We start from the raw sequence: 16,148 nt of genomic DNA on the forward strand, positions 1-16,148 counted from the left end.
TTTTTGGGAAAGATGCAACAAGTCTTTCACACCTGGATTTGGGGATCCTCTGCCATTCCTACATGCAGATCCTCTCCAGTTCTGTCAGGTTGGATGGTAAACGTTGGTGGACAGCCATTTTTAGGTCTCTCCAGAAATGCTCAATTGGGTTTAAGTCAGGGCTCTGGCTGGGCCATTCAAGAACAGTCACGGAGTTGTTGTGAAGCCACTCCTTCGTTATTTTAGCTGTGTGCTTAGGGTCATTGTCTTGTTGGAAGGTAAACTTTCGGCCCAGTCTGAGGTCCAGAGCACTCTGGAGAAGGTTTTTGTCCAGGATATCCCTGTACTTGGCCGCATTTATCTTTCCCTCGATTGCAACCAGTCGTCCTGTCCCTGCAGCTGAAAAACACCCCCACAGCATGATGCTGCCACCACCATGCTTCACTGTTGGGACTGTATTGGACAGGTGATGAGCAGTGCCTGGTTTTCTCCACACATACCGCTTAGAATTAAGGCCAAAAAGTTCTATTTTGGTCTCATCAGACCAGAGATTCTTATTTCTCACCATCTTGGAGTCCTTCAGGTGTTTTTTAGCAAACTCCATGCGGGCTTTCATGTGTCTTACACTGAGGAGAGGCTTCCGTCGGGCCACTCTGCCATAAAGCCCCGACTGGTGGAGGGCTGCAGTGATGGTTGACTTTCTACAACTTTCTCCCATCTCCTGACTGCATCTCTGGAGCTCAGCCACAGTGATCTTTGGGTTCTTCTTTACCTCTCTCACCAAGGCTCTTCTCCCCCGATAGCTCAGTTTGGCCGGACGGCCAGCTCTAGGAAGGGTTCTGGTCGTCTCAAACGTCTTCCATTTGAGGATTATGGAGGCCACTGTGCTCTTAGGAACCTTAAGTGCAGCAGAAATCTTTTTGTAACCTTGGCCAGATCTGTGCCTTGCCACAATTCTGTCTCTGAGCTCTTCAGGCAGTTCCTTTGACCTCATGATTCTCATTTGCTCTGACATGCATTGTGATCTGGAAGGTCTTATATAGACAGGTGTGTGGCTTTCCTAATCAAGCCCAATCAGTATAATCAAACACAGCTGGACTCAAATGAAGGTGTAGAACCATCTCAAGGATGATCAGAAGAAATGGAAAGCACCTGAGTTAAATATATGAGTGTCACAGCAAAGGGTCTGAATACTTAGGACCATGTGATATTTCAGTTTTTCTTTTTTAATAAATCTGCAACAATGTCAACAATTCTGTGTTTTTCTGTCAGTATGGGGTGCTATGTGTACATTCATGAGGAAGAAGAATGAACCTAAATGATTTTAGCAAATGGCTGCAATATAACAAAGAGTGAAAAATTTAAGGGGGTCTAAATACTTTCCGTACCCACTGTATATATATATATGTGTGTGCATATATATATATATATATATATATATATATATATATATATATATATATATATATACACACACACAATATCTCGCAAAAGTGAGTACACCCCTCACATTTTTGTAAATATTTTATTATATTTTATCATGTGACAACACTGAAGAAATTACACTTTGCTTCAATGTAAAGTAGCGAGTGTACAGCTTGTATAACAGTGTAAATTTGCTGTCCCCTCAAAATAACTCAACACACAGCCATTAATGTCTAAACCGCTGGCCTAATTAGCCATTTTCTCTCCCCGGAGTCATGTGACTTTTTGGTGTTTACAAGCTCTCAGGTGTGAATGGGGAGCAGGTGTGTTAAATTTGGTGTTATCGCTCTCACTCTCTCATATTGGTCACTGGAAGTTCAACATGGCACCTCATGGCAAAGAACTCTCTGAGAATCTGAAAAAAAAAAGTTCTTGCTCTACATAAAGATAGCCTAGGCTATAAGAAGCTTGCCAAGACCCTGAAACTGAACTGCAGCACGGTGGCCAAGATCACACAGCGGTTTAACAGGACAGGTTCCACACAGAACAGGCCTCGCCATGGTCGACTAAAGTAGTTGAGTGCACGTGCTCAGCATCATATCCAGAGGTTGTCTTTGGGAAATAGATGTATGAGCGCTGCCAGCATTGCTGCAGAGGTTGAAGGGGTGGGGGGTCAGCCTGTCAGTGCTCAGACCATACACCGCACACTGCATCAAATTGGTCTCTATGGCTGTGGTCCCAGAAGGAAGCCTCTTCTAAATATGATGCACAAGAAAGCCCGCAAACAGTTTGCTGAAGACAAGCAGACTAAGGACATGGATTACTGGAACCATGTCCTGTGGTCTGATGAGACCAAGATAATCTTATTTGGTTCAGATGGTGTCAAACGTGTGTGGCGGAAACCAGCTGAGGGGTATAAAGACAAGTGTGTCTTGCCTACAGTCAAGCATTGTGGTGGTATTGTCAATGTCTGGGGCTGTATGAGTACTGCTGGTACAGGGGAGCTACAGTTCATTGAGGAAACCATGAATACCAACATGTACTGTGACTGAAGCAGAGCATGATCCCCTTCCTTCGGAGACTGGGCCGCAGGGCCGCAGGGCAGTACTCCAACATGATAACGACCCAAAACACACCTCCAAGATGAGCGCTGCCTTGCTAAAGAAGCTGAAGGTAAAGGTGATGGACTGGCCAAGCATGTCTCCAGGCCTAAACCCTATTGAGCATCTGTGGGGTATCCTCAAATGGAAGGTTGAGGAGCGCAAGGTCTCTAAAATCCACCGGCTCCATCATGTCGTCATGGAGGAGTGGAAGAGGACTCCAGTGGCAACCTGTGAAGCTCTGGGGAACTCCATGCCCAAGAGGGTTAAGGCATTGCTGGAAAATAATGGTGGCCACACAAAATATTGACACTTTGTGCCCAATTTTCACTTATGGGTGTACTCACTTTTGTTACCAGCGGTTTAGACATCAATGGTTGTGTGTTGAGTTATTTATTGGGGACAGCAAATTTACACTGTTCTACAAGCTGTACCATCACTACTTTACATTATAGCAAAGTGTCATTTTTTTCAGTGTTGTCACATAAAAAGATGTCATAAAATATTTACTAAAATGTGAGGGGTGTGCTTACTTTTGTGAGATACTGTATAAACACATCCAGTGTCCAGCTTTCACAGCGCTGTCCTTCTGCTACTGCAACTACTGTCAGACCAGTCTTTACTTTCATGAGTCATCCTTCTGTTAGAGTGGGGCGCTATTATCTGATTAGTTTCTGTTCCTATTAGAACAAGCTTTCATAAAGGACCCAGAAACAGCTGGCCATGCAATGTTTGCATTGCAATTCTTCTGCCTGTGTCAGGATCTATATAATTCCCATAATCTCATGGTATCACTGATACAATAATTGATTGAGGTATAGTTCCGTTTACATTGGAGCTATTGTTAGTTTATGTTATCTTACCTGTCTGGTTCATGCACTGTGTTTCTGATAAGCTGCAAACAGAAATAGTTCAGTTTGATTAGATTTATTTAATAGCAGTTGTAACATGTTTGTCATGCCTGGTAAAGTGAAATTGAGAAAACTGCTATTTTTTGCTTGTGTGATAAACTTATAATATATAGAATGTTAAACATTGACTAATAAAGCACAATCGTTTCCTGCAGAGGTAACTTGGTGTCAGCAATAACATATTTACCATATTAGTTAAAAATGGATTTCTGGAAGTTTTATTTTAAAGCGGAGTTCCACCCTCAGAAACGTTTTTTCAATAAAAATACCCCCGGGACAGTCAGGGCTAGTGCATTTCAGAATGGATAGCCTCTGAACTGTCCCAGGTTGCACTTACCTTTTAGAAGAAATACTTACCTTGAAAATGTCTTGTCCAGCGCTGCCATCTCAGGTGTGGGCAGCTGAAGCCAGGGCGTCCTCTTCGGTGTCCTCTTCGGTCCCAGAATGCCCTGCACCGGCCCCGCTCGTCAGTTCCGGGGCAGGCGCGTCATCCATGCCCAGAAGCTGTTTAGCAGGGAATGACGCGCTTTCCCCAGAACTGACGAGCGGGGCCGGTGCAGGCACATTGATTCCTGGGAGCGATGACGTTCAGCTCCCAGGAGTAATGCAAGCAGGAAGTGACTGTATTGAAGACTTTTTAAAATCAAATATATTTAACTTGAGGTATGTTTATGTGTATAAATATGTAATAAAAAATAGTTTTTGTAGTATGTATACTATATATATATATATATATATTTTAGACACAGCGGAGCTTTCCTTTATATAGAGAAAGTCTAATCAGTTTAGGGTATGGATTAGCAGGTATGATTGTGTGAACAAATCTAAAAGGTATGAAATCCTATATAAAGGTCACCTAAAGGGATTTTTTGTCTCAATACAGAAACTACACAGCAAAAATGCAAACCCTAACATCGACTGAGGTCTTAAATTGGCCGTGGCCATCTTTAATATAGATTGGACCCTGGGCATACACTTTTTTTGCCCCCCCCCCCCCCACTAGACTCAAAATTAGTTTACTGCAGCAGATCGGGCAGCGATTGTGATTGGCTGCCAGAGGTTACAGCACATCATTACCGCGGGTGTGGCCAAACTGCACTAGAACTGAGGGGTGCGCTAAGTACAGAGTGCAGGGTTGAGGGGTGCACTAAATAAAGAGTGCATAGTTGAAAGGTGTGCTATATACAGAGTTGAAGGGTGCACTATGTACAGAATGCAGGGTTTAGGGGTATGTGTAATGTTCCGGTACCTTTGGTACCCTAAATTACACTTTCCACAAGTGTATGCGCCCCACCATTTACTTTTGGAAAGGTGCACATACACCTTTAAGACTGGAGCTGTCATCACCCAGCGCTGGACTAGATGGCTATTTAAAGCGCCGGTTCTCACTCACATGTGTTCGTTCAAACACCTTTACCTGGATGCTAACCTTGCTTGAAGCTTCCATGCTTGCAAGCTTACCTCGCTGACGGAACCTCGCCGCGCTGATCCCTGTATCCCGCTACTGGATCATCCGCCACTCCTGAACCACCCTTCGGCTGTATCGCTAATAGTGCTAAGTACCCCGCAGGGGAATTCTCTATAAACTTATACTAAGCTTACACTATCTAGCTCTGCATAGTAAAGACTGTTTATCACATCTGCATAACTAGATTGCTAGCTCTTGAGACTACTGCTACTTTTCTGCACTGGGTTGATCTCTTTTGTATGTCCACCTGCTATTCTGTCATCTGCTACCATACAACATTGCTAAACCTTCCTGCATCCATCTGCTACTGTCTCACCTTCAAGTGTCTATCACCTACTATCTCCACTCAACCTATCCCTCAACCTTCATCATTGTGTTACCACATACATAAAGTCATTCTAGGAACCAGCTTGCTAATTGTGTGTATTTACTGGCTGAAATAAGACCTTCCACACATGATGAGTCATTGAGGTTGGGAATGGTATCTCAGCATATCTCTTACATGACTACTGACGTGGAACTATTTCTGCAGCTGAAAATCCACACCATATAAGAAACGCAGAAGCGTTACAGATTGAACGAACCAAAAAATGGATTCAGCAGAAATAACCACTCAGGTAACACAATTAAAACAGCAAGTATCTGCGTTAATACACGCACTTGCTGAATTAAAAGAAGACAATCAGGCTCTGTCGCAGCAGGTAATTAGACTGACACAACTTACCTCTGCTCAGTCCCCTGAACCCAAGATAAATCCCCCTTTGGTATTTACAGGCGATCGCAAAAAATTTCGCGAATTTAAAAACGCATGTGAGTTACTTTTTTTGCTAAAACCTCGTACCTACCTTACTGATCACATTAAGGTTTGTACTATTATTTCTTACCTATCAAACGATCCTCGAGCCTGGGCAGATTCTCTTTTTGAGAAAAACGACCAGCTTCTCAACTCCTATGCCTTGTTCCTGGCAGAGCTCACTAGCCTATATGATGACCCCAATAGGCAGAGTACTGCTGATCTTCAGTTAAGATCCTTGAAACAAGGAAGGAGGCCTGTAGAAGACTTTGTCGCAGAGTTCAAGAGATGGACCCTTGATTCAGAATGGAATGATGCATCTCTGAAAACCCAATTTAGGCTTGGCCTATCAGAAGCCGTTAAGGACGAGCTCGCCCGAGCAGATCTGCCAAAAACCCTGGATGCACTAATACAACTCTGTATTACCATAGATAGAAGACTACGAGAAAGAAAGGCTGAAAAGATGGGAATGCCATTATCCGTTTCCTCTCGGAGTCTGGCCGTTGACCCCGTTCCTATGGAGATAGGAACCATACGCCCACCGCTATCAACTATGGAAAAAGCCAAAAGACGAAATGAAAATCTCTGCTTGTACTGTGCATCCCCGGATCACAAGATAAACGTCTGTCCCCTAGTCAACAAAAAGAAGGGTGAGTGTTCACATGTCTCCCTAGGAGGATTGACAACTTCATTCACTAACCCCTACATTTCTGTTTTTTTGACATTACAGTGGGACCAGAACAGGATTACTACTAAGGCCATGATTGACACAGGATCTTGTGGAAATTATATGGATATATGTTTTGCTGCTTTAAATAAAATTCCTATTATTTCTAAACTCAAACCTGTCTCAGTAAGTCTTATTACCGGTGTTCCGTTATCCTCTGGTCCGATCACCGATCAGACACAAGCACTTCTAGTCACTATTAACGAGTCTCATAGGGAGACTTCTACCTTCGATTTAATACCATCACCCCACTTTCCCATTGTGTTGGGACTTCCCTGGTTGCACACACACCAACCAACCATAGATTGGAAGAAACGGTCCTTGACCTTCCCTTCTTGTTATTGCGAGGAAACGTGTAACCTCCCGTTTTCCGGAAAGATTCTGTCTGTGGTGACAGATGAGATTGCACCACTATGTTATCAGGATCTTTCTGAGGTTTTTCTTGAGAAAAATGCTCAAGCATTACCTCCTCATCGAGACTATGATTGTAGCATTGATCTACTCCCAAATAGCAAATTGCCATTCGGTCATGTTTATCCTCTTTCACAGGATGAACTTGCCCATCTCAAAACCTATTTGGATGAGAACTTGGAAAAAGGTTTTATTAGACCTTCCACTTCTTCCACAGCAGCAGGACTCTTTTTTGTTCGCAATAAAGATTCAAGTCTCAGACCTATCATCGACTACAGGAAATTGAATGCTATCACAATAAAAGATCGCTATCCTCTACCGCTTATCCCTGAGCTCATTGAGCAGGTGCGTGGAGCTACCTATTTTTCAAAATTAGACCTGAAAGGAGCATACAATCTCATTCGAATCCGTGGAAGACTGCGTTCAGAACTAGATACGGATTGTTCGAGTATCTTGTGATGCCATTCGGCCTATGCAATGCCCCTGCAGTTTTCCAACGATTTATAAACGATATTTTTAAAGACTTACTAGATGTCTGTGTTGTGGTATATCTGGACGATATACTTATATATTCACTGACCCTGTCTGAACACATAAGACATGTAAGACTTGTATTATCGAGATTGCTTGCACATAATCTTTATGTGAAGCTGAAGAAATGCTTGTTCCATAAAGATGAGGTACTCTTTCTAGGCTACATCATATCCAAAACAGGAATCGAGATGGACATAAAATAAAATAAGTAAAATATCCTGCATTCAGGATTGGCCTACACCAACTACATGCAAGGCGCTACAGCGATTCCTGGGATTTGCAAATTTCTACAGGAAGTTCATAAAAAACTTTTCTGCTACTGTGAGACCCCTCACACAGCTCACTAGCATAAAAATACCATTTAAATGGTCAGAAGAAGCAAATAAGGCTTTCCACTTGTTAAAGACAAGGTTTACTTCCGCTCCCATATTACGCCATCCAGACCCATCCCTCCAATACTTTCTGGAGGTAGATGCGTCAAACATGGCAGTAGGAGCAATACTCTCCCAACGACCTACCCACACTTCACCACTTCATCCAGTCGCTTTTTTTTCTAAATCCCTGAGCAGTCCCGAGATAAATTACCCCGTGGGTGAAAAGGAACTGCTTGCTATAAAATTGGCTCTGGAGAATTGGCGACATTTACTCGAAGGCACCCAACTACCAATAATTATATACACGGACCATAAAAACCTCCAATATCTTCAGACTAGCAAAACTCTCTCGCATCGACAGGTACGATGGTCACTATTCTTTCTAAGGTTTAACTTCCTAGTGACCTACACACCTGCAGATAAGAACAAAAAGGCGGATGCACTATCACGACTAACTGAAGAAAACTACTTTGAAATCCCTTCCGTTCCTATAATACCTCACAAACGCATTATTGGAGTTGTCCGTTCCTTAAAGGAAGAGGTTCTGCATGGTATAAGTTTGGATTCACCCCCACCACAACTAAATACTGATGCAGAAGGCTTCCTCTACTACAACGACAAACTTTACATACCACCTACCCTACGCACCAAGATCTTGGAATTATCACATGATGTGCCTATGGCAGGACATATGGGTATGACAAAGACTTTCAATTTGATTTCTCGACAATTCTGGTGGCCTGACATGAAAACATCTATACAAAAATTCGTCTCTTCATGCAATGTCTGTGCCAGGTCCAAAATTGACACTACGAGACCATCCGGTCTACTATGCAGTCTACCAATACCCCAAACTCCATGGGAGGTTTTGTCATTGGACTTCATCGTAGAATTGCCTCCTTCCAAAGGATTTAATACCATCTTGGTGTCAGTGGACCATCTGACAAAGATGGCACATTTCATTGCTATTCGCAGACTACCTTCGTCCAAACAAACGGCAGAACTCCTGATGAAACATGTCTTCAGATTACATGGTATCCCAAAAACTCTTCTGTCTAACCGTGGATCCCAATTTATTTCTAAATTCTGGCAAGAACTATGTCACATACTACGGATTGAGCGGAAGCTCACTTCTCCTTACCATCCGTAGACCAACGGACAGACTGAAAGAGTCAACCAATGCATCGAGCAGTATTTACGTTGTTACACTTCTTACCAACAGGATGATTGGTTGGATCTTCTCCCCCTGGCAGAATTTGCCTACAACAATGCAATCAGAGTCCGTTCTACTTGAACTATGGGTTCCATCCCTCTATTCTCCCTCCACGCATCCTTCCTTCAAATAACCCAGTAGCCTCAGACTATCTTACCCAAATAAAGGATTCTCTGGGTTTACTAAATACTACCATTGCACACGCTCACAGTCAACAAAAGAAGTACTATGATCTTCGTAGAAGACCTTCTCCACAGTATACTATCGGGGACCTCGTTTGGCTCTCAACAAAAAACTTGAGACTGAAGATCCCTAGCAAAAAGCTTGGACCTCTGTTCTTGGGACCTTTCCCAATCAAGAAACTTATTGGAAAAGCTGCAGTGCAGCTTACATTGCCAATGGACCTATGAGTCATTGAGGTTGGGAATGGTATCTCAGCATATCTCTTACATGACTACTGACGTGGAACTATTTCTGCAGCTGAAAATCCACACCATATAAGAAACGCAGAAGCGTTACAGTATGCTAGGTACAGAGTGCAGGGTTGGGGTATGCGCTACATGTAGAAGTGCGCTTTGTGCAAAGTGCAGAGGTGCGCTAGGTGCAGGGGTGTGCTATGTGCACAGTGCAGGAGTGCCCTATGTGCACAGCGCAGGGGTGAGCTAGGTGCAAAGTGCAGGGGTGCGCTAGGTGCAGAGTGCAGGGGTGAGGTAGGTCTAGAGTGCAGAGCTGAGATAGGCGCAAAGTTCAGGGGTGAGGTAGGTGCAGAGTGCAGGGGTGAGGTAGGTGTAGAGTGCAGGGGTGAGGTAGGTGCAGAGTGCAGGGGTGAGATAGGTTCAGAGTGCAGAGGTAAGGTAGGTGCAGGGTGCAGGAGTGAGGTAGGAGCAGAGAGCAGGGGTGAGGTAGGTGCAGAGTGCAGGGGTGAGGAAGGTGCATTAGCGAGATAGGTGCAGAGTGCAAGGGTGAGATAGGTGCAGAGTGAGGTAAGTGCAGAGTGCAGGGGTGCCCACGGCTCTCTTCCCACCCCCGGTTCCAGTTCAGAGCTTCCGCCTTCGGATTCTATTACAGAGCTCCATTCCCCCCCCAAGTACAAGGCTGTGCTCTCCTGCCCCCCCCACCCCGGATTCCAGTACAGAGTTTTCCTCTGTCCCAAATGCTACTCACAGCCTGTTGTCCGATGTCCGTGCAGCCTTCCTGCTCCAGAAGCAGCTTCCCCGCCCCCTTCCTCCTCTGCTCTCATAGATTGGTGTGTACCCGAGAGGGATCAGACCGGCCACCGGGAGAGGAGGGCTGTCACCTGTAAATACAGAACCAGAGCTATTGTATTTACAAGTGACATTAGCGAGCAACATTAGCGAGCATGTGACCAGTGCTGGAGGTGGCCTGAATTTTTGCCTGCCCTGAAGCCGGCCATAGATGGTTGGGATCTGTGCCTATTTAACCTGTCAAGCATCTGTGGTAGTGAGCTCTTATAGATCCCAAACTTGGGGTTCCCCAGGGTGTGGAGTCTAAAGCCTAGCACACACGGGCCGAATGTCTGGCGACATTAGCCCGTCCAATAAAAAGCATTTAAAAAAAGAGGCCGTTCAGCTGGGTACTGTCAGACGTGCATGCTGCCAACCGGCTCCTGATCAGCGCTCTCACCCCATGGTTGAGAGCACTGACTAGAGTGTTCTGGCGGGGGGGGGGGCCGCCCCCCTGTCAGAACACAACAGCTCAGCGGGGGAGATTGCTGTATGAACATCGGATTTTTAGTACAACTGAATTCAACCGGAGCTGACAGTTTTTTTTTTTTTCGTTCAATCCAACCCATGCCGTGTACTAGGCTTAGGCCCCAGCCTGCTTCTTCACCAGGGCCTCTGATGGTGAGGATGGACTTGCAGCAAGTTGGAACCAGGTCACAGCCCCCAGCTACGCCCAGCTGAGAATGTAGAGAGAACTCATGTATGCAGGAGACAAGCCGAGATCAGAACGGGCAACAAACAAGCACAGATGGAGAACAAAGCCAGGATTGCTACATGGGTAGTCAAGAAGACCCAGCCTGAGACCCCTTGGGCTGTCAGCTACATGGTAGAAGAAATCTTTTTTGGGGTCCCTTTTCTAGCTAGAGCTCTGGAAACAGCATCCAGAACACCCTGAAGCAGTGCAGGAAGCGTTGAAGAGGATCCAGGCCTGAATCATCCAGTACAAACCTGAATCATCCAGTACAAAGGCTGGTTGGTACTACAGAAGGCATCACAGTACCCAGGTCACAGTGAGTACTAGCCTCAAGGATCATAAAGACTGTCCTTACCACTTCTTGGAGAGTTTACTACAGTTTTTTTGACTCAGATTATACTTCTGCCAATGGGTCCCCTGTGTTGTAGTTCTCTTAAATTCTGAATGCAAGAGGGTGGTTGCACCGTGGAGGAGCAGATTAGTTATCAGTGTCCTCTATTGCATTTCTGTTAGATCTGGAGTATCCCAAGGCTCACTAACACTCCACCCAAGTTAAACCAGCAAAAAAACTGTAAAAAGACAAGCACAACCTGTTTTCGGTCTTGAATGACTGAACTACTGTGTAACTGGCTGCCATGTGCCTATCAGAGAATGGCAGCTAGGATCAAACAGCCAGCCTGGTCTGGGGTCTGTGCTACATAAGTCTGAAAAACTGAGAAAATATAGGAAGGTTGCACCTTACTTGAATTATATAAATGCTATATCTGCTTATTTTATTTTTTGTCTATTTCTGATCAAAAATTGTTAGCACAGCCATCACCTTCTCATTAATATTGGCGAAGCAAACTAGCATAAAGGTCAGATTCCATGTGGCTGTAGAAGCTTAATAAGGGTACAACTATAGCTTCTTGTGTGCTATTTAATATCAGAATGGGTGGTTTTCATGAGGGATGCCCTCAAAAAATCAGGCCCCTGTCTCATTTCTCACATTGTTGGGTCTTTAGTTCATCTGCACTTTGGTGCTTAGAATATGTGGGAATAAATTGGGCGTTGAATGTTCAATTCATCAAGGCCCAGTCTCCAAGATCCTGCTTCCTTGATAGCAGTCAAATAATAATGAAAAAAACCTATCATGCAGGCCAACATCTGCAAAGGACAAAAGCACTTTAAACAAAGTCTAGGCTTATTAGGTTTTGCAAGATTACTGTTCAATTCATGAGTCAGTTTCGTGTCAAACCTATCTAAGTTTCCTTCTCACACACTAAATTTCCCATGAACTAAGAATGCAGGGTTTTTCCAGCAACTGGTTTTGCATTAGTGGTAAAGAATTCAAAAGAAATACAAGGAAAGAAGGAAGTAAGGATAAAATACCAAAGTAATTTCAAAGTCACAATGCAAAGAAAAAAATGAGAACATTTGCTCACATGCCTATGTATTCTGTGCACACAATGCAGTACATTTAAAAGACAGGAGCCAGATTTTTAAGAAAGTCTCTAGAATTTCATGTACAAAGCTTAGTAAACCATAGATATGGGCCCAAATGAAATAGTGGGGAAGGAGCTAGGCAAATACAAATGTGTAGGGAGATACAAAAGATGCAAATTTTATCAAGTTAGGTATTCTTTCAAAGATAAATACATTTTTGTTTTTTTAACTAGTATGGTGATATGTCTTTGTACAAGCTTCCTGCAAATCCTCATTTAGACCTGTAGAAGGGGCAGTGAAGAAAACCAATTAGACTTTACTATATTGCCAAGTACTGGAAATTTAACATACCTACATGTTGATTGGAAGAGAGAGCGCAGAAATAACCTTGTTTGTAATTTTACTTCCCTTCACTATCCAATCAAAGCTTTACCAAAGCCTACTGCTTTAACTCTAGTCAACAAAGGTATATGGTCAGGACTTGGCTAAATGGAATCACACCATTTTTGAAAATTAATACACTTTATACAAATGTATTTCCACTTTTTATTTAGCTGTTTACCAAACTTAGGGCTTATTCACTCCCCCTGTAGCATGGTTGTGCACAACAAAACATAGTTGCATACTCAGTGATCCAGTGATGTACTCTATTGGTATGCCACAGCACACCCAGTCCCGTGTTGCCATCTTTCTCTGACATTGGGGGAGGGGCGCTGTCTTTTCCAAGTTCTTGCAGCTACCCCTAATGACACGAATGCATCACGTCATGTCATCAAGAGACTGGCTGAAAAAACATGAAGGGACAGCAGGCCCCCAATGATGTGGCACATGTGCCATATAATATCCCACAGCCTCCTGGGATGTGTGATGTGGGAATCCCTAAAGACTGCTACAATCAAACATTGTACCCCATTCTTGCCTAGGTGAGATACAAGGAAGTGCAAAAAAAAAGTTTTTAGAAGAATATAAGGAAATAAAAATATCCAGTTGTGTGAGAGGTTTGGGGGAGAAATTGGATTGGGAAAGAAAAGGTCTTATTGTCCCATGACATTTCAACATTTTAACACGTCAATATTTCATTTAGAGAGTGAACTTGTATAGGGCTTCTTTGGACCCCCTACCAACTCATAATATAGAAAAATAATGTGGGTTTTTCCAAAAGTATTAGGGCGGTACAAAGGTGTTCATTTTACGATTACAATATTATTTATTAGTAATTGATCACATAATTGATAAAAGACGAGTGAAGCATCTGCAACAGCTCAATGTAGTGTTATTTTTAGTTAACCACTTTAACACTGCTCACATTGCTGCTACTGCAGCAATGTGGCTCGTTATCGTCCAGCGACGTAGACCAAAGTCGCTGGACTCCTCCCCTTGTGGGCGGCCCACGCGCGCCGCCGGAGGCTCGCTCCCGCTGTTTTCAGTCACAGCAGGAGTCGGGCCAGGGGAGGAGCAGCGGCGATCGCCGCTGCTCTTCCCCGATCGTCGGGGAATCTACTTTGGAGATCCGCCCGCTTGTGTAAACAGAGCGGGCGGATCTCCTCAGTGACAAGGAGTGACAGATTGCAGTGTTCAGCATAGCTGAACATGCGATCTGTCCTTATGTCACTCAGTCACCTCCCCCCCCCACACGTTAGTAAGCACCAGGCATACATTAACCCCTCCCTCTCCAATAAAATTAACCCCTTCCCTGCCAGTGTCATTTTTACAGTAACAGTGCATATTTATAGCACTGATTACTGCAGTAATGTCACTGGTACCCCCAAAAGTGTCAAAAATGTCAGTCAAGAGTCCGATCTGTCCGCCACAATGTTGCAGTCCCACAAAAAAATCGCAGATCGCCGCCATTACGCGTTAAAAAAAAACACCAAAAATGACAGAAATCTTTCCCTTAGTTAGTAAACGCAATAACTTTTGCGCAAACCAATCAAAATACGCTTATATTGATTTTTTTTTACCAAACATATGTAGCAGAAAACAAATTGGCCAATAATTTAAAAAAAATTTGATTTTTACATTTTTTTTGGGGGGGGGGGGGGAATTGCATATAAAAAAATGTTAAAAATATTGTTATTTTTTCAAAATAAACGCTCTTTTTTTGTTTATAGCGTAAAAAGTAAAAATCGCACAGGTGATCAAATACCACCAAAAGAAAGCTCTGTTTGTGGGAAAAAAAAGGACGTAAATTTTGTTTGGGTACGGCTTTGCATTTTTTCAGTTAAAGTCACACAGCGCCGAATCGCAAAAAGTGGCCTGGACGTAAGACAGCAAAATCCTCCGGTGGTAAAGTGGTTAATATTGGGAACCATAATTACAACATAGTAGAGATCTTAGTGTTGTGTTCTCATTCGTGTTAAACACTTAGACTATTTTAATAACCTCTGTAAAATTACAAAGGATGATACCCTTATGGACTAGTTGCTCTATGGCCCATTGGACTGTTAATTCAACCACTGACAAGGTTCTGAAGAATCCTGTGGTCTGTTCATTGTTTCCAAGAGACAGATAGAAAACACTATTCTCTTCTATTGCCTTATAGGTTAATGTGTACTGTATTTAGTGGGGAAAGCGTTTTATGGTGCATATGAATATATACATCCTCTGTCACAATAGGGACCTGAAAATGTTCCAGAGCAGAATATATATATATATATATATTTCAACAGTCAAGCAGTAAACTTTAATGTTTAATATATAAACTAGCAGAGTAGGTGAACTTTGTGGTATATAAACTAGCAGAGTAGGTGAACTTTGTGGTATATAGACTAGCAGAGTAGGTGAACTTTGTGGTATATAGACTAGCAGAGTAGGTGAACTTTGTGGTATATAGACTAGCAGAGTAGGTGAACTTTGTGGTATATAGACTAGCAGAGTAGGTGAACTTTGTGGTATATAGACTAGCAGAGTAGGTGAACTTCGTGGTATATAAAGTAGCAGAGCAGGTGAACATTGTGGTATATAAACTAGCAGTGTAACTTTGTGGTTCACCTTTCATAGTCCCCATCTGTTCAGGGGCCACTGTGACTGTAGGGGTAATTCAATATGGCTTTTATGACACATTTCTAGCAATCTTATTGTGTTAGGGAGTCTAGGGCCAATGTCGTGTAACCTGTGCAACACTTTCGGCGTTTCGACACGTGTGACAAATCCAAAAGTTTCAAATATGTTTCTAAAACTGCAACAAATTTATTAAAGTGTTACTAAACCTATAACAGTAAAATCAGACTGCATATGCAGTAAAACATGCTTGTTATACTCACTGTGGAACCTAAGGGGTTAATCCTCTGCTTTGTGTAAAAAGGCTGTTTAAACCTGTCTTCTCGGATCTCCCCCTTCTTTTACTGTCCCCAATTTATCTGCTTATAGAACAGAGCCCTAAGAGGCATTCTGCACATGCTCTTTGGTGTGTATTGCTAGAGAGTAAGGATGAGCTTCGAGTACGTTCGACTCGAACATTGGCTGTTCGCTCGTTTGTCGAATGATGAACAAATGGGCTTCTTCATGGGAACTTCGAGTTCCCGCATTATCATGGACTCTCTGACTTCTGAATTCCAATAAATAAATCATTGGCTGGCAGGGGGAATTAAAATCACAGCTCTTATCATTGCAAGCCTGGTATTCTACCACCTATGCCACCAAGCCTGCTTAAGCTGAATACACTCTCCCTAACTTTTATCTCATCCACTGTGTATAGGGTGAGATAGGAGTTAGTTAGTTATGGCGCTTTTCCACTGCATGGAACCGTACCGGTTCGGCACCCTTTTGTGCTTTTCCACTGCTGGTACCGCATGGTATAGGGTCGGAACGGTTCGGTACGGTACGGTATAGGTTTGCTTTTCCACTGCAT

General features: G+C 43.3%; 1 protein-coding gene across 1 annotated transcript in view; it reads right to left on the reverse strand.

The window, feature by feature from the left end:
- The window catches only part of ITPRID1 (ITPR interacting domain containing 1), a 192,878-nt gene that overhangs the window by 105,849 nt on the left and 70,881 nt on the right, over nucleotides 1–16,148 (reverse strand). Inside the window, exon 3 of the mRNA XM_082259492.1 lies at nucleotides 3,368–3,399. Coding sequence (XP_082115618.1) covers nucleotides 3,368–3,399 — 32 coding nt within the window. The remainder of the gene's footprint in view (nucleotides 1–3,367; nucleotides 3,400–16,148) is intronic.

The sequence above is a fragment of the Pelophylax lessonae genome (genome assembly GCF_965119305.1).
Source record: "Pelophylax lessonae genome assembly, chromosome: 5".
Classification (NCBI taxonomy): domain Eukaryota; kingdom Metazoa; phylum Chordata; class Amphibia; order Anura; family Ranidae; genus Pelophylax; species Pelophylax lessonae.